General features: G+C 38.0%; 1 protein-coding gene across 5 annotated transcripts in view; it reads right to left on the bottom strand.

Moving 5' to 3' along the window:
• ASB15 (ankyrin repeat and SOCS box containing 15) overlaps positions 1-25,000 on the bottom strand; it is a 520,090-nt gene that overhangs the window by 235,906 nt on the left and 259,184 nt on the right. For all 5 annotated transcript variants that reach the window (XM_044088770.1, XM_044088771.1, XM_044088774.1 and 2 more), the window contains one exon: positions 19,186-19,357. In XM_044088770.1, coding sequence (XP_043944705.1) covers positions 19,186-19,357 — 172 coding nt within the window. The remainder of the gene's footprint in view (positions 1-19,185; positions 19,358-25,000) is intronic.

The raw sequence follows: 25,000 nt of genomic DNA, 5'->3' as shown, positions 1-25,000 counted from the left end.
TGTGGGGGGCATAGCTCTCCACCTGGGTGGGTTAGGGATGGTGTGGTTTTTATGTTTTGTTAATTTTTGGATGATTGGTTATTTACCCTGGGAAGATCTTCATTGCTGTGGTGGTTTGCTGAAATGGGTTTTCGATATTGTCATCTCGACGATCCAGTCTTCGATTATATGGGGTTTCGACAATCTAAAGTAGACCCATATATATATATATATATATATATATGTGTGTGTGTGTGTGTGTGTGTGTGTGTGTATCCACACATATACATATACATGTATATATATATATATATATATATATATATATATATATATATATATACAGATATATATATTATATATATATATATATATATATATTTATATATATATATATATATATCTATACACACACAGAAACACACACACACACATATATTTATATATAAAGGTATGTATATATATATATATATATATATATATATATATATATATATATATATATATATATATATATATATATATATATATATATATATATATATATATATATATATATATATATATATATATATATATATATATGTGTATATATATATATATATATATATATATATATATATATATATATATATATATATATATATATACATATACATATATATATATATATATATATATATATATATATATATATTTTTTTTTAATATTATATAGCGGGTCTACTGTATAACTTCGAAAATACACTTCTTCGAAATTATACAGCAGACCCTGTGTTCCGTGAAAGTGCACATACTCTAAAGTGCACTTCCACAAACACTGCTTCTGTGAAGTATCACACCACAGTGGAGGACAGTAGGAAAACATTCTATGTCCTCCACTGTGGTGCGATAGTCACGGACCTTAGGGTTAGGGCACGGATCATGGTAAGGGGATAGCCCTACTAGCTATCCCCTTACCATGACTCGTGCCCTAACCCTAAGGTCTGTGACTACCACACCACAGTGGAGGACAGGCTATGTCCTCCACTGTGGTGTGGTAGTCACAGACCTTAGGGTTAGGGCACAGGTCATGGTAAGAGGATAGCCCTACTAGCTATCCCCTTACCATGACCTGTGCCCTAACCCTAGGGTCTGTGACTACTGCACTAAACTGCAGTACGTAGCCCGTTCACTGAAGTGGGTTTCACAAAAGTGCACTTTCGAGTCAGTGCACTTTTGCGTAACCAGGGTCTACTGTGTAATTTTGAAGAAGTGTATTTTCGAAGTTATACAGTAGACCCTATATAGCACGTGTATGTGCACTTGAGAAAAATATGGGCTATATAAACAGGATTATACAACAGAGTTTATATACCCAAGTTGGTAGAGGTATAAAATATCTACTTTTTACCAATGCTTTTAGATGATTTCATGCAAGTAGAAGAACAGTATTTGTGGCATTTAGCCCGAATTGTTAAAGCCGGTATAGTTATTTAGCATATGTAGAAGTTCATGTAGTGATATTTTGAATTATTCCATTGCTTCATTTGGGAGGAGATTCAATGGAACAGGCCCTAATCTTGGGAAAAGACTTTTCTCCTATCATAGTTTTGTCAGGCTACAACTGGAAAGTCGTTATGGCTGTTTCCTAGAAAACAACTTTGTTCTCTGTGAGAGACATTTCTTGTCAGTAGTGGGCAGCAGTGTAGTTGAATTATTTTAAATATCAATGTGCTATGGAACATCATAGCTCTGCTTCTAATAGGTTACCACTTGGTTGTAATAGAGGTATCCATATCTGCAAGCAGGATAACAGGATAAATCAACAGACTCTGCTGTCCGCTGTTTGCAGCTCACGTGTGTTTTGTTGAGAGTTTAGACACAACAGTGTTAGACCATATTCAAGTTTTCTTAGTAAGATATTTTTAGCTAAGACTGTCCTTGCAGTGGGAACCTGTAGCCGGGAGATTCTATAGCAAAGGTTTAGTTGTGAATTAACTTTAGTAATACGATTGTCAGTGTGAAGGGACAAGCCCAAAGAGGGATATTTGGTGTACTGTGTTAGGAATAGAATAGAAGGCTGAAGACCTGGAAGTTGACTGGAGAGAAAGTACAGCAGTTCGAGGAATTACTCAGGGCTCTAGCACCTCAAGAAGAGGAGGAAATAGGTGGAGTTGAAGGAGTGGCAGCGCCTAAAAACAGCATGTGTTAGGACTACAGAAAAGATATGTGGCCGAGCCAGGTATGGAAATAAGGTACATAAGGAAAGCTGGTGGTGGAATGCAGAAGAGCAGGAAGTAATCAAAACAAAGAAGGAGTGCAGGAAGAAGTGGGAGATTGAAAAGACTGACCAAGCTAGGAAGGACTACTGGTTGGCTAACAAAGAAACTAAGAAAGAAGTTGCAATAGCAAAGAATAGGGCATCAGAGGCACTCTATCAACTTCTGGAAAGTGACTCAGTAAGGGGCACAAAGAAACTATATCAGGTTGCAAGGCAAAGACAGAAAGATAAAGAAGATAGTCAGACACCCTTCATAAGAGATTCCAGCAACAACCTGCTTACCAGCCCACAGGACATCAAAGGCAGATGGAAGGAGTATTTCCAGCAGCTTCTGAATGAAGAAAACCCCACAGAAGTGGTACTGCCCCAGAAACAGCCTACAATGAGAGTAGAAGAGGAGCCCAGCTTAGAAGAAGTAAGAGCAGCACTAAGGAAAATGAAGTCAGGGAAAGCAGCAGGCTCAGATGAGGTCACAGCAGATATGATAAAGATGCTGGGTGAGCTAGGGAGAAATGGCTCCTGAGGGTACTAATTGCAGTGTGGAGAGAAAGGCGTATTCCAGATGACTGGAGAATAAGCATACTCATGCCAGTGTACAAGAACAAAGGGGACATCCACAACTGTGGACAGTACAGAGGCATCAAACTCCTACCACATTGCATGAAAGTTCTGGAGATGGTGATTGATAAACGGATACGCAGAATAGTAGAATGTAAGATGGGAGATGAACAGTTCGGATTCAGATCAGGATGCAGCACAATTGACCCAATGTTTGCATTGAGGCAGATACTTGAGAAGAAACTAGAGAAGAGGAGACAGTCAAACTGGGCTTTCCTAGACTTGGAGAAAGCATATGACAAGGTCCCAAGAAAGCTGATCTGGGCAGTACTGCAGTGGTTTGAAGTCCCAGAAACATTGGTAGAATTAGTACAGGCTATGTACAAGGACCCAGTGACTCAAGTACGAACAGTGTTTGGCCTCACTGAGGGGTTCCCAGTGGGAGTGGGTGTACACCAGGGTTCATCTCTGAGCCCACTGCTGTTCATACTGGTAATGGACTACATCAGCAAACAGGTTGGAAGGGTCAGAGCAACAAAACTGCTGTATGCAGACGATGTGGCAGTACAGGCAGACTCTGATCTAGAACTTCAGCAAAGGATAGGAGAATGGAATGCAAATCTGAAGGCACATGGGATGAAACTAAGCACAGATAAGACAGTGGTAATGGCAGCAGGTTGGGGAAATCAGAAGAAGCTGAGAATAGAGATAGATGGGAAGATAGTGGGACAGGTAAACAGCTTCAAGTATCTGGGAGGGGTGGTTGAGGAGAAGGGGTAGTCTGAATGAAGAGGTCAAAGCTAGAATCAGAGGGGCTGCAGTCAACTGGCATAGAGTATCAGGTGTAGTATATGACAAAAGAATGCCAAAGAAGCTGAAAAGTAAGGTGTACAAGACAGTGGTGCGACCAGTACTACTGTATGGTACAGAAACCTGGGCAGTAAAGGCAGAACAGTTGAATAAGCTAGAGGTGATGGAAATGAAGTGCCTGAGAAAGGTGGTAGGATGCACACTGCAGGACAAGTGAAGAAATGAGGACATAAGAGCAGAAGCCAAAGTAGCTCCAATTGCAGAAAAGATCAAAGAAAACAGATTACGATGGTATGGGCACATATGTAGAAAAGCAGAAGACAATCTGGTGAGGGAGATTTGGGACAGACAGGAAGAAGGTAAGAGGAAGTGAGGGCATCCAGCAAAGAGGTGGCTGGATTGTGTGAAAGAAGATCTGCGACAGTCAGGCATGAGTGTTGAAGAAGGCAGGAGAGTGGCACTGAATCGAGAGAGTTGGCGACAGTTAATACGATACCCCGACCCCATGTAAATGGGAAAAAGGGGATGATGATGATGTGTTAGGAATAGAATTACCATTAGAGTCCTTAATGCTTAGGGGTAGGCAGGTGGCAGGTTTTTGAGGACTTGCAAAGACCATAATATTTGTCATTTTTGGATTCAGCAGGATTTGTTATTCATCAGCCAATTAAAATGTTTTTTGAAAGATGCTTGAAGTTTGGGTTGGAGACTGCCATGCTTTTTACCAGAGTCAATGCATAGTATGCCATCTGCATACATTACTAGCTTTTAGTCATGTAAATCTCGAGTAATACCATTAATGAATAGAAAGAATAGCAGTGGTTCCAATATGGAGCCTTTTGGTACTCCATTGCTGAAAACACATTTAACAGAGTAAGAGTTGTTAGCATAGACTTAAAATGTTCTGATTTTCAAATAGTTTATAAACCATACTAGTGTGCTATCTGAAGAGATCAGCCTATACAGTTTTTATAATGGAAGATTGTAGTCTACAGTCTTGGAGACTCTTGTCATATCAATAAAATGTAGAATGTCTCTGTGGCAGTAATTAGCGCTGTCGTGCTGAATGAGCTTCTAAAAGAAAGCTGCACATTGCATAGTAGCCTGTACTTATTTATATGGTTTAACAGTTGTTTATAGATATGTTTTTTTCATAGATTTGTAGTTTATGACATATTACGTATGGGTCTAAAGTCTCTGAATTCTGAGTATAAAGAAACATTTTGGTGAGAAATAACAACTGAGTGCTTGAATAACCTAGGGAATAGGCCTGTGTTAATGGAAAGGTTAAAACATAGGTTAGCAGCATTGCTGTTTTTCTCAGCATCATGCTTAAGGAATGTGGGATGCAGCATGCTGAATATGACATCTTTAGGAGTACGCTAAAGAAGAAAAGTTTTAGTTGGTTTATTTGTGATGCTGGAAAAATAAAATGCAACTGCGCAAGAGGCAAGTGGGTACATTAGAGCATTGTTGTCAGGTTGTGGATTGCTATGGGCACACTGGAAGTGATGTTTTTTATAGTTTTTATAAGGAATTGTATATACTCCTTGGCAAAGTTTGTTATATCATTAAAGCAATCATTATCAGTATTTGTTGCGTGATATTTTAGATATGCCTGTAAAATTAGAAGTAAGCATTCCAGTAACATATTTTGCAGTGTTTGCTGGACTGAGGCGGGAGAAGATGGGGGAGACGCATGTGCAAGTACCAGCCTATTGTTAAGAGAGTGACTCTTTGGCTTGGCATTTTATCATCTTGGGAGCTTGCTGTACTGTATGTCATAGATATGCTGATAGATGGACACTACTTAATTAACAGCGTAGAGCTGCTACCTGCTATGTGTCCTGGTCAACTGCCAGCAAAGATGCAATTTGTGCATTTGTGGTATGAAAGGCAAAAATCATCTATGGCCCAGGTTTCAGAAATTGCAGCTATATGGAGTTGTTCATTACTAAGCCAGCTTTCAAGTGTTGTCCATTTATTGTTCATGATGCATACATTGATGCTAGGAATTTATTGCTGACATTTGAAGTATTACTGTGTATATTATCTTGGTTAGGTTGTCCTGGGGTGCGGTACAGGGTCCCAAAGAAGTATTAACCTATGACTGAGGTAGTGCAGTTTGGATAGGAAATATTTTAGGTTGTTAATAGAGTGCAATGTGTTGTAAAAGGTGGGTTTTGTATGCTGGATTGCTGCCTGCATGTGAGGGTTATTAACTCTATATGTAGATTTTGAATATTATTAGCATAGTTATTTGAAAACATGGAAGGCTGAAGGTTTTTCTGACTGTGTATTACTGAGGTTGTGGGTGAGCAGGCTGTTTGATATGTACAGAGATACAATAAGGAGGGAGACAAGTAAGGAAAAGCAATTGTTGTGTTAGCATCATTGTATGAATTATGGATGCAATGACTTAGTATGTGGATAGAAGCTTGTTAGCAAATGGGCCATGCAGAGAAGGTGATACAGACATCAGTTAAGACAGACAAATTGTGATGCAAGAGATATAAATCACAGTATTCTGGAGCTATTTTTGGAAGGGTTGGCTGGATCATACATTTGAAGTTATGAGGATCTGAGATTGTGAAATATGAAATTAAGCTTGTTGATTGGATATTTTAGGTGGAAGTTAGTGACAGCCTTGCAGAAATGTCTTTAAGTATGTTTTTAATCGTATGGGGTTGGGTGAGAATTAGAGGAGGCTGGGGAGCGAAGAGAAGTTGTGCAAAGTGCAGCTGAGAGGACCAGGACTACAACCCCCACCCCCCCACCCTGAGCAGGACTACAAACCCCATCCCCCACCCCCAGCTGCCAGAAACAATCAGTAAGTCAAAGGAAGGCAGCCTAACTAGGGAAACTCTTATGGTCTGTGTAAAATAGCAGTGTGAGAAGGACAGGAGGTTAATTTGGGTCAGCTAAGATGTAGAAAATGACAGTGTGCTTGTCTGTCAGGAATCAATGAAAGCATGCACTGCCTTGAACATTTGGATAAATTTTCTGGAGCAGAACGTCCTGCAGAGAAGAATGTCATAGTTCCAGACTAATCAAAGAAGTATTATAATGCCAAATATGTTTTTCAGAATTATTTAAAAATAGTTTCTGGTACTGCTTACAGTGCAATGCAAAATATCACAGCTCCACATGGAGCCCCGTGTCTTGTCACATTTCCAGTCAAAGAGATGCAACATAGGGTAATGCAATGCTGGTGTTTCATTGGATAAAAAGTGCAACAACATTATTCAGTTCCAGCTAAAAAAAAGTACTAGAGTGCTAAAAGCTGACCTGTAGAATTATTTTAAACACACACACACTCACACACACTCACACTCACTCACACATACACTCACTCACACACACTCACATACACTCACACACACTCACTCACACTCACTCACTCACACTCACTCACACCCACTCACACACTCACTCACTCACACTCACTCACACTCACTCACTCACACTCACACTCACTCACTCACACTCACACACTCTCACACACTCACACACACACACACACACACACACACACACACACACACACACACACACACACACACACACAAACTGACAGATATACATCTTTACACACAGGCGCAAACGTATACACACAGAGACATACATACTCTTTCTCTATCCTTTATCTTTCTGTCAGACTGATAGACACAGGCATACACACACACAAACATGCATGCATATGCTTGATCACACACACACACACACACACACACACACACACACACACACACACACACACACACACACACACACACACACACACACACACACACATACACACACACAGACAAATTGTACACTGCTACACATAGCACAGAGACTCTCAGACACCCATGCACACAAGAACAAACAGGCAAAAACATACACACATACACATTCTACTATGAATAGTCAAAGACAGACAGTATTATTCTAAAATGTTTGAAACAAACAAAACACTCCTTTAATATTAAAAATAATAAAATGCACAGCAAAAAAATGCAGAGGTCATTTTTCTAAGCTCAGTAATGGCCTCCAGGGTGGCCATTATAGGGGAAATAATGGAATTTCCAGGGATGTGAAGGCCCTTTCTGATGTCAGGCCTCATAACAACCCTGAGTGGTCCACTATTTCCTTATAATGCACATCCTATCCGGCATTATTGCTTTCATATGTACTGACATACATGTATTAATCCTAATGACATATCCACTTATGACTATGTAATAAAAATGTTTCCAGGCACAAGATGCACATGTTTTTTTTTTAATTATGTTTATCACACATGTATCACCAAGTATAGCAAAGGGATGATTACAGATAATCTGATTTATGGTATATCCCCCTGAGAATGAGACTGTATCACAAACGAACTCTAAATATAATTAGCCACATTCTATGCATGTCATAAATTTCCTAATCAGCCAGAAACCATACACTAAAATCCTAATTCATCTGCAGATAAAATAAAGAAAAGAATAAACCACAACAATAAAACCAGACATAGGGAATGTCTGACAATAATCACTTATCACCCAAAACAATTATTCCATCTAAATCAGACCTCTAGAATAAGAATTTGACCTTAGATTTGAAAAGGATAATAAAGGAACATTTCTCCCCTACTATTTAGATGCCACCTTACTTGGATACCTCTATTTCCTAGCTACATTAATATGGACACCTAGGAGGGATATAAGGATAAAGAAGGTGGTAGATAGTAGAATGACACCAACACAAAAACAGAAGTGAAAAGAAATTGGATAGAAAGGTTTAACCACAAATTCATTAATGTCTAATGCATTTAACACAAACCAACCAAATAAGAGTGGCTGTACACACTAAACATAAAACAACCAGGAAACAGTATAGCACACTCTGAGATCCACCACAGATCCAACGACACTTTCCACGCAGCTGGTAAAACAGACAAAATTTAATAAAATGACAACCTATAAACTGGTACAGCAAAAAGATTTAGTGCTTTCATCCACCATAAATGTGGACTTCATCAGAATGCCATACTTCATAAATGTGGACTTCATCAGAATGCCATACTTCATAAACGTGGACTTCATCAGAATGCCATACTTCTCCGTCATTTCATTAAAATACCTTTTACATAAAAGGCGCCTTTGGGTTTGAGCCAATGGAAAATTACAATTGGTTCACAAAATTTAAAAGATTTAAAGATGTAACATTTAATGCGATTCAGAACCCACGTCCCTAAGGAAAATAGTCACAGTAACATTTCTCTATACTTGTTGTGGGCTTATTTCATTTCTTACATTATGAAATTAGTGTATAATTGTGAGATATAACTATTTTATGCAGGTGTAAATATTCAGTTACATACTTTTCATTCACAACAAGTTCATATTTTTGCTAATAATACAGGTCCTATAGGTATGTGATCATTAAGTCCCCGGGAGGGGGATAGTAGCATCAAGCAATAGTTGCCACTTCACTTCTTTTTCTGCAAGTAGAATTCTAATGTCTTCCCCTCTTGGGTTGGGTTTCACCTGTTGCAATATACCAAACTTGAAGTTGTTTACAATTCCTACTACTGTCCAAATGTCTGTATAACGCATTGTTCTTTTCTTTCCTACCAGCGTTATACAAATGATCATATATTCTGTTTTTTAGGCATCTGTCGATCTTTTCGACATAAACACTTGGACATTCTAGACATTTATCCAAATATATAACATGTTTGGTGTTGCAGTTCCCATTTCTAAATGTTACTTTTGTCCTATTACGATTCTCAAGGACTACACTACTGACATCTAAAATCACATGGCACTGCTTGCATCTTCCACATTTGGTGATGTGTTTGTCTTTTTTTATCTATTCATTATCAAAGGGTGCTCAAGTTTGTTTTTTATGTTTAATCCTGTTTTATATACAAACATAGGTGTCTCTCCTAGCATGTCAACCAAACCATCCTCTGATTTTAAAATGTTCCAATTGGATGTCATATTTTTTACATGCCGAGCATATTGGTTGTATTCTATAATACATGCCCTATTGTATTTATTGTTACCTTCCTTACTTCGCATTGAATTTAGCTGGGAGTTGTCCATTCCTAAAATGGGTTTGTATCTTTTACCCCATTCACTCTTTACATAACCTGTAATGTCAGATATAAGGCCATTGGGATATCCCCTATCCCTAAATAAACTTCCAATATATTCTATTTCTAATACCATTTCATCATAGAGGGAGGTCATCCTAGCGGCCCTAATACACTCTCCTTTTAGTATACTTCTCATCTGATTTCTGGGATGATTACTTGAATATTCCAGGTAGGAATTACTAAACATCTCCTTCCTGTGTATTCGAGACTTAAAACCAGTAGGTGTATGAGAAACAAAAGTATCGAAATAAGCTATTCCAACTTGGTTGCTGTTGTGAGTGAATTGGAGAAAGCTACTTGTATTGTTTAGATATTGTACAAACCTAGCTATCTCATCAAAAGGTCCATCCCACAAAATAAAAATATCATTCAGAAATCTGGTTTAACATTTGACATACTTGAAGTGCTCGCTATTAAAGACATGTTGTTCTTCTTCCCAATCAAGCAGTACTACGTTTGCAAAGATGGGGGCACATGTTGCCCCCATCGCTACACCCTTAGTCTGCCTGTAATGCTCCCCTCGAAGTAAATGAAGTTGTTTTCTAATACAATGGACATTCAGTCTTGGAGTATTTCCTAATACTATTAGTGAACATCTCTAAACCTTCCTCCTTCGGAGTGCATGAAAATAAGCCAATAACATCAATAGTGAGAAATACTAGTTCCCTTCTCCATAGACTAGATTTCAGTCTACTAAGAATGTCCCAGGAATCCTTTGTTATATGAGGTACTTTCACAGAAATGTATTTTAACCAATGATCTATAGCTACTCCTATAGGAAATGTTTTAGATTTACTACCCGATACTATTGGTCGAAAAGTGGGCTCCAACAAATTTTTATATATTTTGGGTATACCCACTATTGTAACTATTACTGGGGATGTTACCCTCAAAAAGTTAAATGTGTCAGTGGTAATTCTACCGTCTAAGTGGAATTCTTCCAAATATAAATCTATATGCCTATAAGCAACATGAATTTGGTTTTGCATTTATGAAGTTAATTATCAAACATAACAATGAAAGGTTTTGTCATTTAATCAATGAAGTGGAAAAGTTAAATTCTTTGATTACAAATGACTTATTATTTGCACAGTGGGATTTTGTGGGATGGACCTTTTGATGAGATAGCTAAGTTTGTACAATATCTAAACAATACGAGTAGCTTTCTCCAATTCAGTCACAACAACAACCAAGTAGGAATAACTTATTTAGATACTTTTGTTTCTCATACACCTACTGGTTTTAAGTCTCGAATACACAGGAAGGAGATGTTTAGTAACTCCTACCTGGAATATTCAAGTAATCATCCCAGAAATCAGATGAGAAGTATACTAAAAGGAGAGTGTATTAGGGCCGCTAGGATGACCTCCCTCTATGATGAAATGGTAATAGAAATAGAATATATTGGAAGTTTATTTAGGGACAGGGGATATCCCAATGGCCTTATATCTGACATTACAGGTTATGTAAAGAGTGAATGGGGTAAAAGATACAAACCCATTTTAGGAATGGACAACTCCCAGCTAAATTCAATGCGAAGTAAGGAAGGTAACAATAAATACAACAGGGCATGTATTATAGAATACAACCAATATGCTCGGCATGTAAAAAATATGACATCCAATTGGAACATTTTAAAATCAGAGGATGGTTTGGTTGACATGCTAGGAGAGACACCTATGTTTGTATATAAAACAGGATTAAACATAAAAACAAACTTGAGCACCCTTTGATAATAGATGGATGGATAAAAAAAGACAAACACACCACCAAATGTGGAAGATGAAAGCAGTGTCATGCGATTTTAGATGTCAGTAGTGTAGTCCTTGAGAATCTTAATAGGACAAAAGTAACATTTAGAAATGGGAACTGTAACACCAAACATGTTATATATTTGGATAAATGTCTAGAATGTCCAAGTTTTTATGTTGGAAAGACCGACAGATGCCTAAAAAACAGAATATATGATCATTTGTATAACATTGGTAGGAAAGAAAAGAACAATGCGTTATACAGACATTTGGACAGTAGTAGGAATTGTAAACAACTTCAAGTTTGGTATATTGCAACACGTGAAACCCAACCCAAGAGGGGAAGACATTAGAATTCTACTTGCAGAAAAAGAAGTGAAGTGGCAAGTATTGCTTGATGCTACTACACCCCCCCCCCCCCCCCGGGGACTTAATGACTTAATGATCACATACCTATAGGACCTGCATTATTAGCAAAAATATGAACTTGTTGTGAATGAAATGTATGTAACTGAATATTTAAACCTGCATAAAATAGTTATATCTCACAAGTATACACTAATTTCATAATGTAAGAGAATTATAGTATAAAGAAATGTTACTGTGACTATTTTCCTTAGGGTCGTGGGTTCTGAATCGCATTAAATGTTACATGTATCTTTAAATCTTTTAAATTTTGTGAATCATTTGTAATTTTCCATTGGTTCAAACCCAAAGGCGCCTTTTTTGTAAAGGGTATTTTAATGAAATGACGGAGAATTATGGCATTCTGATGAAGTCCACGTTTATGAAGTATGGTATTCTGATGAAGTCCACGTTTATGAAGTATGGCATTCTGTTGAAGTCCACGTTTGTGGTGGATTAAAGCGTTAAATCATTTTGCTATACCAGTTTATAGGTTGTCATTTTATTACATTTTTGTCTGTTTTACCAGCTGCATGGAAAGTGTTGTTGGATCTGTGGTGGATTTGAGAGTGTGCTATACTGTTTCCTGGTTGTTTTATGTTTTATGTTTAATGCATTTAACAAATTATGAATGAAAACTTTAGGAATATTTAATGGGTAGCTGCAGAGCTAACATGAAACATACTTCAAAATGCTTGTTAAATAATTAAAAGAAGTCAGAATAACTTTGACAGTTTGCATGGATCACTATAGAAGAAAGTGCATACAGCTACATAAATGAAATACCACATGTCTCATCCCTTCTCTTCTTTATGGCGCTGCACTTCTACCAAACCTACAATCCTCTCTTAAGACAAAACTCTCCTCTTGCTATTACAAAATTGCAAAGTTTGCCACAAGCCAAAAGTCTTCCACCCATCACTGTCCTGCCCTTCCTCAATTAAATTGGTTAGAGCTGCCAATTATCTATCCTTTATTCAACTTACCCATGCCCATAAACTTATTTTCACCTCCTCCCTCTGCCCCTCCCTATCCTCAACATTCAAAATGCACCTCCCTGACAGACTATTAAGATCTAACAATCAAAACCTAATAGAACTGCATAAGCCTACCCATCTCTCAGGCAAAAATCTCCTAACCTTCGCCCTCGCATGTCAATGGAACTCCCTACCTCCATCCATCCGTATCACCACAAACCTCTCTTCTTTTCAAAACTCACTCCTAATTTCTCAGTGGGAATGCTACTGCTCCCACCCCTCTTAATCTCTTCTTCTCTCTTCATCTTAGTCTTCTCAGACCCCATGCATGGTTTTAGCAGGAACCAATCCATGTATAAACAATCTATTCTTGATTTACAATGCTGATACTTTTTATCTGAGAAGTTGCCTCTGTTAAATGAAATATTTTATCTGCAATTAGTATAACCTAAACTTTGATTGTCATTTTTCCTTTTGATGTTGCATGTTTAAATGCAATTTTATACTAATACTATTATACTTAGTATAACAAAAGCTTCTATTGTAATTTTGTTATAATTATTGTTTTGTTTTTGGAGCTTTTCTCCCAAGGACTCGATTGAAAATGGGTTCTGCTAGGCCCAATGAACTATCTTGGTAAAACAACTGCAAATAAAAATAAATAAATAAATAATGTGTCAGCAGAGAAGGTAATGCATCCTGAGATATTAGATATCATCCTCTTCACAATTCTGAGCAAGTGACCACATTTTGACACCTATAAGCCATAACCAGAAAAAGAGAAAATAAAAAGAAATGATTTCAACCAATTTAAGTTCTGACATATCCCCCTAAGAATGAGACTATATCCCAAAATAACTCTAAATGCAATTACAGTCCCTAAATGGATTCAGAGATTTGAAAGTGTGCCTGGGTAGAATACAAGGCTGGCACAACTATCCATATTCCCACAGACAGTATCCATACAGCAAAGTACAAATCTAAGAATTATCATATGAAATATAGTGAGAATATTGAATTTATCAGCTGAGTTTCTTAACAGTCATGGTACAGTGCTATAAAATCTTGGATCATATGATAAGACAGCCTGTACTGCCTATGAACTATTCCTCCTTATTAATAAAGGAACTAAAGCAATAAGTAAAAGGGTCACACAGAAAAACTATCAGTTAAAAACCAAAAAGAAAAATCTAGCAAAGTTAGACATTCCACTTTGTGATGCCTTAAACCTCTTGTATTAGAGGTAACTGGGATATATGCAAATTAACCTTTAAAGACACCAAGTGTTTCAGCTACATAGCAATTCTAAATGTTCATGACTTTTTCTTTTAAGTCTATTTACAGATGACTTAAAGCCAATAAAGCCAAATCCCACTGTGGACATGCATGTTTCTGCCTTCTGGCATCATCAGCATAGCATAAGTGGAATATTTGGCTAACATTTGGAAACACAGTTGTACTCAACTGATATCCATAAAAATTAGGGTGACTGCAAAATATCCCAACTAACAAACTAAAACAATAAGTAAAAAGTCACACAGAAAAAAGCAATCAGTTAAAAACCAAAAAGATCTAGCAAAGCTAGACTTTCCACTGTGTGATACCTTAAACCTCTTGTATTAGAGGCGACGGGATATATGCAAATTACCCTTTAAGGACATCAGGTATTTCAGCTAAATGGCTGAATGGCTATTAATAAAGAGGTGAATTTCTATTAATAAAGGGGTGACTGTCTTTGTCCAAGTGGCAATCTGGAACATGCCACATATCTGCAAAAGCACATAGGTATAGCTAGAAAATGCAGTTTCTTATTGATTTCTGGGCAGTTGATGGCCAAATATGATTGTCCTCTGGTTAGAACATTTCCACAGCCTAATGTGAATGGTGTGAAATCCCAGAGGATGTACTTTCAGTCTGTTTTAAGGACTGAACATTATAAAATGCTGACTGCTTAGATCGATCTGCAATTCTGTTGCAAAGATTAATTTAAATTAACCCATCCTGCTTAAATTTGATCAATACAGTTTGATTTATAATGTTGTATGCACTCTTTTAGCTAGAAAGGTATTATTGCAGAATTATTGTCTCCTGTACATGAAAAGTAGAATGACTTTACATTTGTACAAGTTTCCACTTCGACTGCTACTGACAAATAAAAACTAATGTTTATCCAGCAATTCTCTTTCATATATTATCGCAAATTAACCTGCAGTGAATAAATGCTTGAAAGCTGAGAAAATGTCATATGTCAGATGCGTGACTCACTAATGAATGGATGCTAGAAACAGGTTGTAAGTAACATGGGGTCAGTTAAAAATACACAAGGAAAATGTGTACCTGAGAAACTTACCACGGCCATTCCACTGTTTCTGCAGCAACTACTGAACAAATACAAGATAACTGACACAAAACCAGTCTCGACTCACGCCTAACTGAAAGTCTTCTGCCCACACAGTCTAATATGGTTTCTCTGTTACACAGTGCTCGATTAAAGGACAAAACAAAAAGGCATTCCGCTGCTAAGAACTCATTCATATTTAGTCTGAATTTCATTCAGAAGGTATTTTTTGTTTGACTATACCGGAGAAGTCTAGATTGCTACAGGTACTATACATCTACCTGAATATATGGGTATTAAACATTTCCTGAATTCTAATATACAAAATCATGGTTACTAAACTAAGTTTGTCAGCTGCACAGATGTTGACCAAATCAGGATTCAATAACATACACACATATATATATATATATATATATATATATATATATATATATATAGATATATAAATAAAATTATAAAATTACCCTAGTTTTGCAGACCCTCTCTCCCTCATGGATGATGTCTACCATTATTGCCTCCCCCTCTGCCCCTGGGGAAGGATTCACCTCGTGCATCTTGTAAAACTCCCTGGGATTTTTAGAACCACATTTTTCCACCCTTCTGACCATTATGATAGGGTCTGAAAGGTATGGAAAAATGTACTCCAACAGCAGAGAGAGTTTTTCCTTCCTGCTCACATCTGGTGAGTGTGTCTTTTACTTTTGGTCCAAAGAGTGAGGAACTATCTAAAGGGGCACTGACAAAGGTAGACTTGAAAGGTTCCGCAAAGTTACACAAGTGCACCCAGGAGTGTCTCCTAAGGGAAACTCCTGAACCTGCTGCTCTACCCACTCCATCCGCTGCATAGGAGATCAGTCTCATGGAGGAGTTAACAATGGAATTTAAGGTGGATAGCTGAGAGATCACTTTGTCTGAAACCCCTGCAGCTAATGAACCTTGGAGAGTATCTCCTAACTCCTTCGGGAGATCTCTTTGTAGCCTAGTGAAGTGCGTAAGTTAGTTCAGTGATCTAAGGGTAAAAGTCACTGACGAGAAAATACGCTTCCCATATCTGTCCATCATTTGAGACTCCCTGTTCAGTGGATGGACAGATGAGGACGTTTCAGAGAGTTCTTTCTTGGTGGCTGCTGCCACCACCATAGCATCTACAGTCTTTGCGTGATGGGGCTGTTATAAATTTATTTGGCCTCCGAGGGACTGGTTCCATTGTGTCTGGTGATTCCCATGCCTCCCGACTAACCAATTCCATTAGTTCATCAAAAGGCAGAGACACCCAGAAGGCTGAAGTTTGAGATCTGAAGGCCTTCAGGTATACCAACTCCTCATCAGAAAGGTTGATGGGCTTCCAGCTGCCTCTCTGTTTCAGGATTTCTAAAATATCTGCAAAAGAGATATCTTCACAGGGTGACCATGGGGACCCTTCTGACTCTTCGAGGTTAGTGTCTGAGGTGAAGGACTTATCTGGTGAGTCCAGATGCTTCCTCTTGCATGTTCTCTTCTGAGAAGCCTCCTCAGAAGGGTATTCTGGGGAGGTCTCGGGAGAGTGTAATTCACCCAGTGGGGCTCCTTGAGGCCCTGAATCTCCTCTGTCCTGAGGATGAGGTGGTGCTGAGACAGTAGCCGGTGCCTTAGGTGGAAGACTACCAGTACCCTTGTGTAGAGCTGCAGGTGGGGACAGTACCCCCAGCTCCGAGGACATCCCCAGTTCTGAAGAAGTAGAAGGAATCCTCAGCTCCAATGAAACTGGCTCCGAGCCCGATGTAGGAGCCGAGCTCACTTGTGCCAAAGCCCCAAGAGGTAAGCTTGGACAGAAGAGACTCTGGTCCAAGCGTCTTCTCCCAGAACAGACCAGAGAGCTTTGGCTCCTAGACACCCCTGAAGGCACTGAGAGTGTCGAAGCAGACAATGGTTCTGAAATCTCCAGGACAAGTCTCGGGACCAAAGAGTCTGCAGTAATCGGTACCGAGCACTCCAGTTCCAAAGATCCAGCTTGGCTCGGAGGAGGAATCGACATGGATGAAAGAGTCTTAGTTAGCTCCAGAACAGGTCGGGTTGGAGCCAAAAATAATTTAGCCAGCGCCGGTGCCTTCAGTAGTCTGTGCACCACCCTATCCACATCATCATCTGATAGGCTTCTAGAGGACCTGGAGGAAAGGGTAGGTGAGCGAGATCTCTCCAATATGGGAGATCTTAAGGTAGGGGAGACCAGTAATAATTCAGTGGATCAGCTCCAAAAGCTAGTCTCTCTTGACTCTGAAAGCTGTGGAGCCAAAGGACATGACTTGTCCTATTCCAAAATTTCTCTCAGTTCCAAACCCTGCGGAGCCAAGGAGATTGATTTTCTGAAGAAATTTTTGATATTTTCTCTGGTGGTTCTGAATGACCAGATAAGGAAGAAGAAGAAGGTCTCTTGGAAGGTTTGTCACTTTTTTTAAGAAGGAGACTTAAGCTTAAAGGAGGTACTCTGACTTTCCAAAGCTTCTGCGAATGGAGTTTTCAGTAGCCCTCTGACTATTAATTTATTTTTTCTCTCTTGTAGTACCCGTGAACTGAAAGAATGACAGAAGGTACATGACTCCTGAAAGTGAATTGCCAAAAAGCAATAAACACAAATGCTATGGCCATCGGTTAGTGACATCTTCTGTGAACATTTTTGACACTTTTTAAAGCCAGAGGGTTTTGGTTCCTTCTCTCTACTTTCCTTAGATATTATGAAAAGGAAGCACAGACTACAAAAACACTATAAATGAAATAACACATGTAATATGATCCAAGCTCAAACAGCACTCTATAAAAATGTAAACTCACAGCACATCAAGTTAAATATATCAAACTTGAAAGGAAAGTTTAGTTCTGCCTTCTAACTCAAACAGGCGCTAGGACCTCTAACTTAAATGGGCACTTGACCCTCTAACTAAAATGGGCCAAGTATCTCTAATAAGAAAAAGATACACACACTAGAAAAAGCCCTCTAAAGATTACACGATGAGATAAGAATATAGGCCTGCGACTAAAGGCGACAGCCAGCTAAGCAGCAATCACGGTAATATGTCTTGTAAACAACACATGCAACACCAGATTGAAAAACTAGCTATATAAAACAACTATATCTAATTAAAGGACAATAGCAGTTAAGAAATATATGAAATAAATACATTTTCCAAAAACTTAGCCACGGCTAAGATGAAGAACCTCAGATCCAGTTAAGTGGCAAACGAGATCTGGGGAATCACAGACTGCATGATGGGATAGGTATTCAGCCATGAGCCAAGTGAAAGACTTCAAGCTATAGTATGCGGCTGAACCCAACCAGTAAGAATGAAGGCGAGATAGGACAACATAACATCATCGGTTTTAAATAATTCATCATTACAGCCTTCACGTTTTAAATATCCATTCAATTTATACTATTGGTTATATTTCTTTTTCAAATATTTGTTTCATTCTGTATTTCCTTATTTTAAGTCAACAAACCACAGTGCATGTCTGTTTTGTACAGAATTACTAATGAACTACTATTTTTATGACATTTATTTGATATCTTCTTAAGCTAACTTTCTTAAGATTAGTGCAAGCTAAGTTAGTGCTTTTAACCCTTTTTTCTGTATAAGTAATTTAGGGGTGGTTGTGGCTTAGGGAGGTTACATGTACGGGTCATACCAATCCTATTTTTGCAGGTCTATGCTAATTTCTTTTTTCTGTTTTGCATTTTTTGTACAAATATGTATGTACTGTGTATATATTTTATGTGTTTATCTGCTTTTGATAGCAAGATGAGATGAAATTGCAATGACCTGCTTTCATAAACAATAAAACACTTAAAAACAAAGTAATTTCCTTAAAGTCACACAGTATACAGATGGAGTCAGTCCTAGGTTTGCAGAGTGCATCTCACTCTAATGAATGTCAGTTAAACAACTTAAAGAAAACTATTTAAATAGTATTTTGATCTATAGTTTCACTTACAGGTAGTGACCTTCGAATGCTGCTCTGTGTATAGGAAGATGTCCCATGTTATTAGGTACATTGGCACCTGCGCCATACTCCAGCAGTACGTGAACACAGTCAGGATTTCCACCTGCAGCTGCTGCATATAGTACCGAGGAGCCGTCATCTTCTGTATCATAAATATTACCACCTACAACAAAAAGAAATGATGTCATCAAAGGTACAAAAACAAAATGTGATGTCATTACTTTGTCTTGTACATTACTACAATTTCTGTGGTAGATGTCCCAGAAATTATACCATGGGATATATTAAGTTTTGAGTAATGACATGTAATTTAAAAAAGGAATAATTTCATCAAAGTCATTCATATAATACTAGTGACAATCAAATAAGAACTAAGAACAGTGTCAATGTCTGTAATAAATAAATCTTAGAGAAGAAGCTACATTTTGGATAGTTGACATCACAGAGTTTGCTGACCGGGAAATAGTAATATTTTCCATAAATGTTTACTTCTGATTACACAGCAGGTTTCTGAAATCTGTTAACCTTATTATGTACATTCCTTATGTAAACCCTAAAATAACATATCAGGTGGCTCAACATAAAACAGGAGAACAGTAGTAATGTAAACAAATAAAAAATATAAATCTGTGCTGTGTATCAGTAAATTATAATTGTTCATTACTTACGTCCTGCTTTATGCACCATCTCTTCAAGTCATTAACACACACCTTTACCATACCTAGACATTTTGATTTGTTAAACTAGTGGTAGCATGCAATTTTAAAACGAAAGTGACAGTCTATCAAAGTGCAATATGATATAATATTTATAACATATATGCAAAATAAGTATGTAAATTGAATTTTTATATGTTGATTTTAGTTTATTTTAGTTTACTTATTTGTTAATTACATAAGCCCCCCCTGTAAAAAGCTTCTTTTAAGGAGTAACCTAAAAATGATATTTGACTGACTTGTCAAGAGTCAAACAGTTTCCAGGTGCAGACAGACTAAATCAATCCCACCCCCAAAAAATCAAACAAAACACAAATGCATACATACATAATGTGGACCACGATATATAAACATAAAACACAAAGCAAAATGACAGTGGAAGGGAGCAGTTTGAAAAGCAAACAGCAGAGCATTTGGGTATAGTATAAAATCATAAAAATCTTTTTCAGTACAAATAGAATTTTGGCACATTAGATTTTAGCTAAATTAATGCAAACCATGTTTGAGGAGAACAATGCAGGGATATTTTCCTTGAATGAGTAAAGTACCAAAGCATTGTCAAGTTACAGCTACTCTTTTAAAAGTCGTAAAGAAAAACTATTTAGAAACTCCATATTAAGGGTGCATACTATAAAAAGATATATGTGTGTGTGTGTGTGTGTGTGTGTGTGTGTGTGTGTGTGTGTGTATATATATATATATATATATGTGTGTGTGTGTGTGTGTGTGTGTGTGTGTGTGTGTATATATATATATATATATGTGTGTGTGTGTGTGTGTGTGTGTGTGTGTGTGTGTGTGTGTGTGTGTGTATGTGTGTGTGTATATATATATATATATATATGTGTGTGTGTGTGTGTGTGTGTGTGTGTGTGTGTGTGTGTGTGTGTGTGTGTGTTCATAGGTTCATAGGTGTTTACTAGACTAACAACCACGAAGGCCTTTTTAAGCCTAGCCATGCATCCCACATCACTGACAAGTTCTGGTACCTTTGATAAGTGTAAGCAGGGATTTGGGAGATGAAACATTTACAGGTTGACAGTGTCCATTAGAGAAACAGGTGCCAAACCAGGGATGAATTTCCTGTCCCCCATCCAATTGTCCAAGTTGCACTTGAATTGGTTTCTGGTAGAACTCTGCTTCACATGGATGGGGAGCCTGTTCCAGAGATGGGGTAATCCCTGGGATACATTCCTGTCTGTCCAGCAGGTCCTATTTATATCACAAGCAAGGTTTAAGCCTTTAGAATGGGTAATTCTAGTGCTGTTTGTTTTGTGGCTATGTAGGAGGTCCATCAGAGTGGGGTCTGAAAATGCCCTGTATGCTAGGCATAGATCTCCCCTCAAATCCTGTAAGAGACAATACAGGGATAGGGCATCAAGGCAGTCTGCATAGGACATTTTACTTATGCCCGGTATTCTTTTAGTGAGGAACCTCTGTGGATGTTCCAATTTTTGGATATGCCTGGTTAGGTACATACCAAAGGGGGCATTGTATTCAATGTTAGGTATGATGAATGCCGAATACAGTGGAACAATGACTTCCTTGGACTTAGATGCCATATCTTTGTTTATAAGTTGAGCAACATAGAATGATTTTCTCACTACTGTAGGCACGTGACTGTTAAAGGCTAGATTATCATGTGTGTTCCTAAGTCCCTGACTACAGGGTCAGCTCTAAAGGGGATGTTGTCAATATGATAGTTACCAGGGGTGGATGACTTCCTAAAGGATACTATTGTGCATTTCTTGGCATTTAGGTTTAGTCCATGGTTCTGACACTAGTTGTTTGTCTGTGTCAGTCCATCCTGGAGAACATTTGTATCAGTGTGAGATTCAATGCCTGCTCCTAATTTGCAATCATCTGCAGCTTTAGTCAGCCAGAGACCACTGACACTGTCCTTAACTTCAGAGAAGTAAATGCCAAAAAGGAGCGGTCCAAGGACTGATCCCTGAGGGACTTCACTTGTGATTGGCCTATTTGTAGAGGTGGACATGCCAATTCTAACTTCCTTGGTCATGTCTGTGAGCCATTTGGCTATCCACCAGGTGAGATACGAGTTTTTACTCAACCTGTTTAGTTTGCCAACAATGCCCGATTGGGGTATTGTGTCAAATGCCTTGGCCAGGTCAAGGTAAGCAGTGTGAACCATTTTTCCCTTATCCAGTGCTTTGGTTACTTTCTCAAAGAAGTCCACCAGGTTGAGTAGGCATGATCTGCCCTGACGAAAACAAACTGGGTTGGGTTCAGTGTCTGGAGGTTTACTATATCTCTACTGATCATCACCATTATAATTCTTTCCATGGCTTTATACATAAGACTAATGAGACTTATGGGTCTGTAGTTTCCAGTGTCTGTAGATGGGCCACCTTTGTGCAGAGGGATGGCTGTTGTTGTTCTTCATTTATGAGGCACAAACTTTGCTTGGAGGCTAAAGTTAAATAGTAATTCCAGAGGCCCTGATAGGTCATGTTTCATGCTATTTAGAAGGCATCCTGAGATACTGTCTGGGCCCACTGATGCAGTGTTCTTGGTCTTAGAGAGACTATTAAGGACCTGCTCCCTAGTGATAGTAGGGGAGTTATATTTGATGGTATTTCCTGAGGGAAGGTTGAAGGAGAGAGAGGGGTAAAGTTGGAGCTGAATTTATCAGCCAGGAGGTCGGCTATATCTTCTGGCTCATTATAGGTGCCTCCATTTACAAGCAGCTCTGCACACAACTGTGTATTGTCTTTGAGATTGTGGACATAGCTAAATAATGCTTTGTGGTTGTCCTTGACCTTGGAGGCCAAACAGCTCAAATTTCACTTCGGTAGACTTTATTTGTCCTCTGAGTGGCTTGTTTAGTTTGATGAAAGTGCTTTTATCCTGCTGGGTGCTGCGTCTCCTAATTTTTGCCATGATTTTCTTCCTTCTGTTACACAGCCTATTGATGTTGTGATTCCACCAGGGTGGCTTGTTTTTTGAGTTAGTTCTGTATTTCTTCCTGATGGGTACAGCTGCCTCTATGTAGCTATTAACATGCTTGTATAGGGTTTCTGTGAACAGTTCTGTATAGCCAGCAGTGTTCTCAGGGTTTATGGGGGATTGAAATATTGCAGGAGGTTAGCCTTAGATTAGTTCCTACATACAAACACACATGTACACACACACACACACACACACACACACACACACACACACACACACACACATACACACACACGCACTCACACGTATATACATATATATATATATATATATATATATATATATATATATATATATATATATGTTGCTGTTCTGTTGTTTACATAAGATAAGTTATTGTTTAAATCCAAATTTAAAGGAATACCTAAAATTCAAGTGGAAACCAAGATAAAAATATGATGTATGAAAACAAGTGGCTACAATCTGAAGTCAAAAGATAAACAGCTTACGGAAAATATGAAAAAAAATATTCACTGAAAGTGTGCTGGGTGGATTGACCAAAGAGAGTTTCTGAAGAGAATGGTTTAAAAAATAATGAAAGAGTTCAGGAATGTACAGGACATTCCAGAGATAATACATTTATTTTCTGAGTAGATTTATTTTTCATTTTTGTGTCTGGCATTTGTTATTATTTATAGCAGCTGCAGTTTCTAAATAAAGAATTAACTGCAGTTGCTTCTTTATATACTGATTTGTTAGTGTTTTTCGAATATACACATTCAGCATTGCCCAAACTACTACACAAAATTTCTGTGTCTTTATATGCCGCTTCAAGTATTTTTATAACAAGCTCCTACCTTTTACTGAGATCCCCATGAAACCTCAATCATCAAGATACCAAGAAACCAAAAATTCCAATCACAAATAGCCATAATAGCTAAAGGTGTAAACTTACAACTGTGTTTTTAGAGGCAAGGCACCCATACCCCCAAATTTATGAATACCAACTCCACAGTTGTACAAACACAAAGAAGGGAGAAGTGTCACACAGATCAGGAATCACTTAGAAATTGTCCTGGCTGTTGTTTCATATAGAAAACAATAATCAGTCTTCTGTTATGCAGTGTCACGTCAAGATTGTTGAAGCTCAAACAATTTGAGCTTGGCCACCTGCTGATATAACCTTTTAACTGATGTTGATGTCATAAGTGTCACTAACTTAACTGTTCACTTTGCGACCAGGTTTTACCCGTTTTCTCCACCCACAGTTACATTGTAGCTTCCTGTTACAAGCTGTTTATTTTCATTTGTTGCAGGATTGTTTTCTGTTTTACAGTCTGTAGGCAGAAAAGCTATAACAGTTGTATGGTTTTATTGAGCCTTGTAGACCAGGTTAGGTCTGTTTTTTTTTTCATAAATATGACATATTCGTTACTTCTAAAACACTATAATCTATTACAAATCACCACAGAGAATGAAGCGTTGCAACAATGTAGCAATTGTGACATGTATGCAACAAATAAATAGAATGGCGACAAAATGCATGTTAAATGTAAACATTACTGTTCTAGAAAATGAAGTGAATAATCTTCAACTTACAGTATGTGCAATTGTATGATAAGTGGTCTGTGCTGACAGCAATAATAGATTTCAGTATCGAGAAAATAGAAATAATGTGAGTCTATATTATGACATCAAAAGCTCAGGTCAGCGAACACCTGTTCACTGACCAATAAACAGTGAATGTCATTTCTGTGAACAATCACTACAGCAAATTTTTTCCTAGGGGAAAAATCGCTTGGCAATTGTCACAAATTTGCCCTTTTCCCCCACTGTAGTGTGATCTTGGAGTTGGTATATTTAGTTAGGTGTGTGTGGTGGAGTGTAGCCCCCCTCCCCCATTTTGTTAGGTTTGTAATGACGTGTTGTTTCTGCTTGGCCAAGTGATTGTTTCCCCTAGGAAAAAAATTTGCTGTAGTGGCCGTTCGTGGAAATTACATTTTGCTATTTATTGATCAGCGAATAGGTGTTCGCTGACCTGAGCTTTCGATGTCATAATATAGACCCAATAATGTTGCTGTAACAGAACATAATGACACACATACATCCAGAAAAAAGAAAAAGGGACAACAAAATCAGAAAGTTCTGATAACAAATTACAGAATAGTAGGAAATGCAAA

This window comes from Protopterus annectens, chromosome 11.part0 (assembly GCF_019279795.1).
Source record: "Protopterus annectens isolate FY-2018-M chromosome 11.part0, PAN1.0, whole genome shotgun sequence".
Taxonomy (NCBI): Eukaryota; Metazoa; Chordata; order Ceratodontiformes; family Protopteridae; genus Protopterus; species Protopterus annectens.
This window is presented reverse-complemented; position numbering and strand designations above follow the sequence as displayed.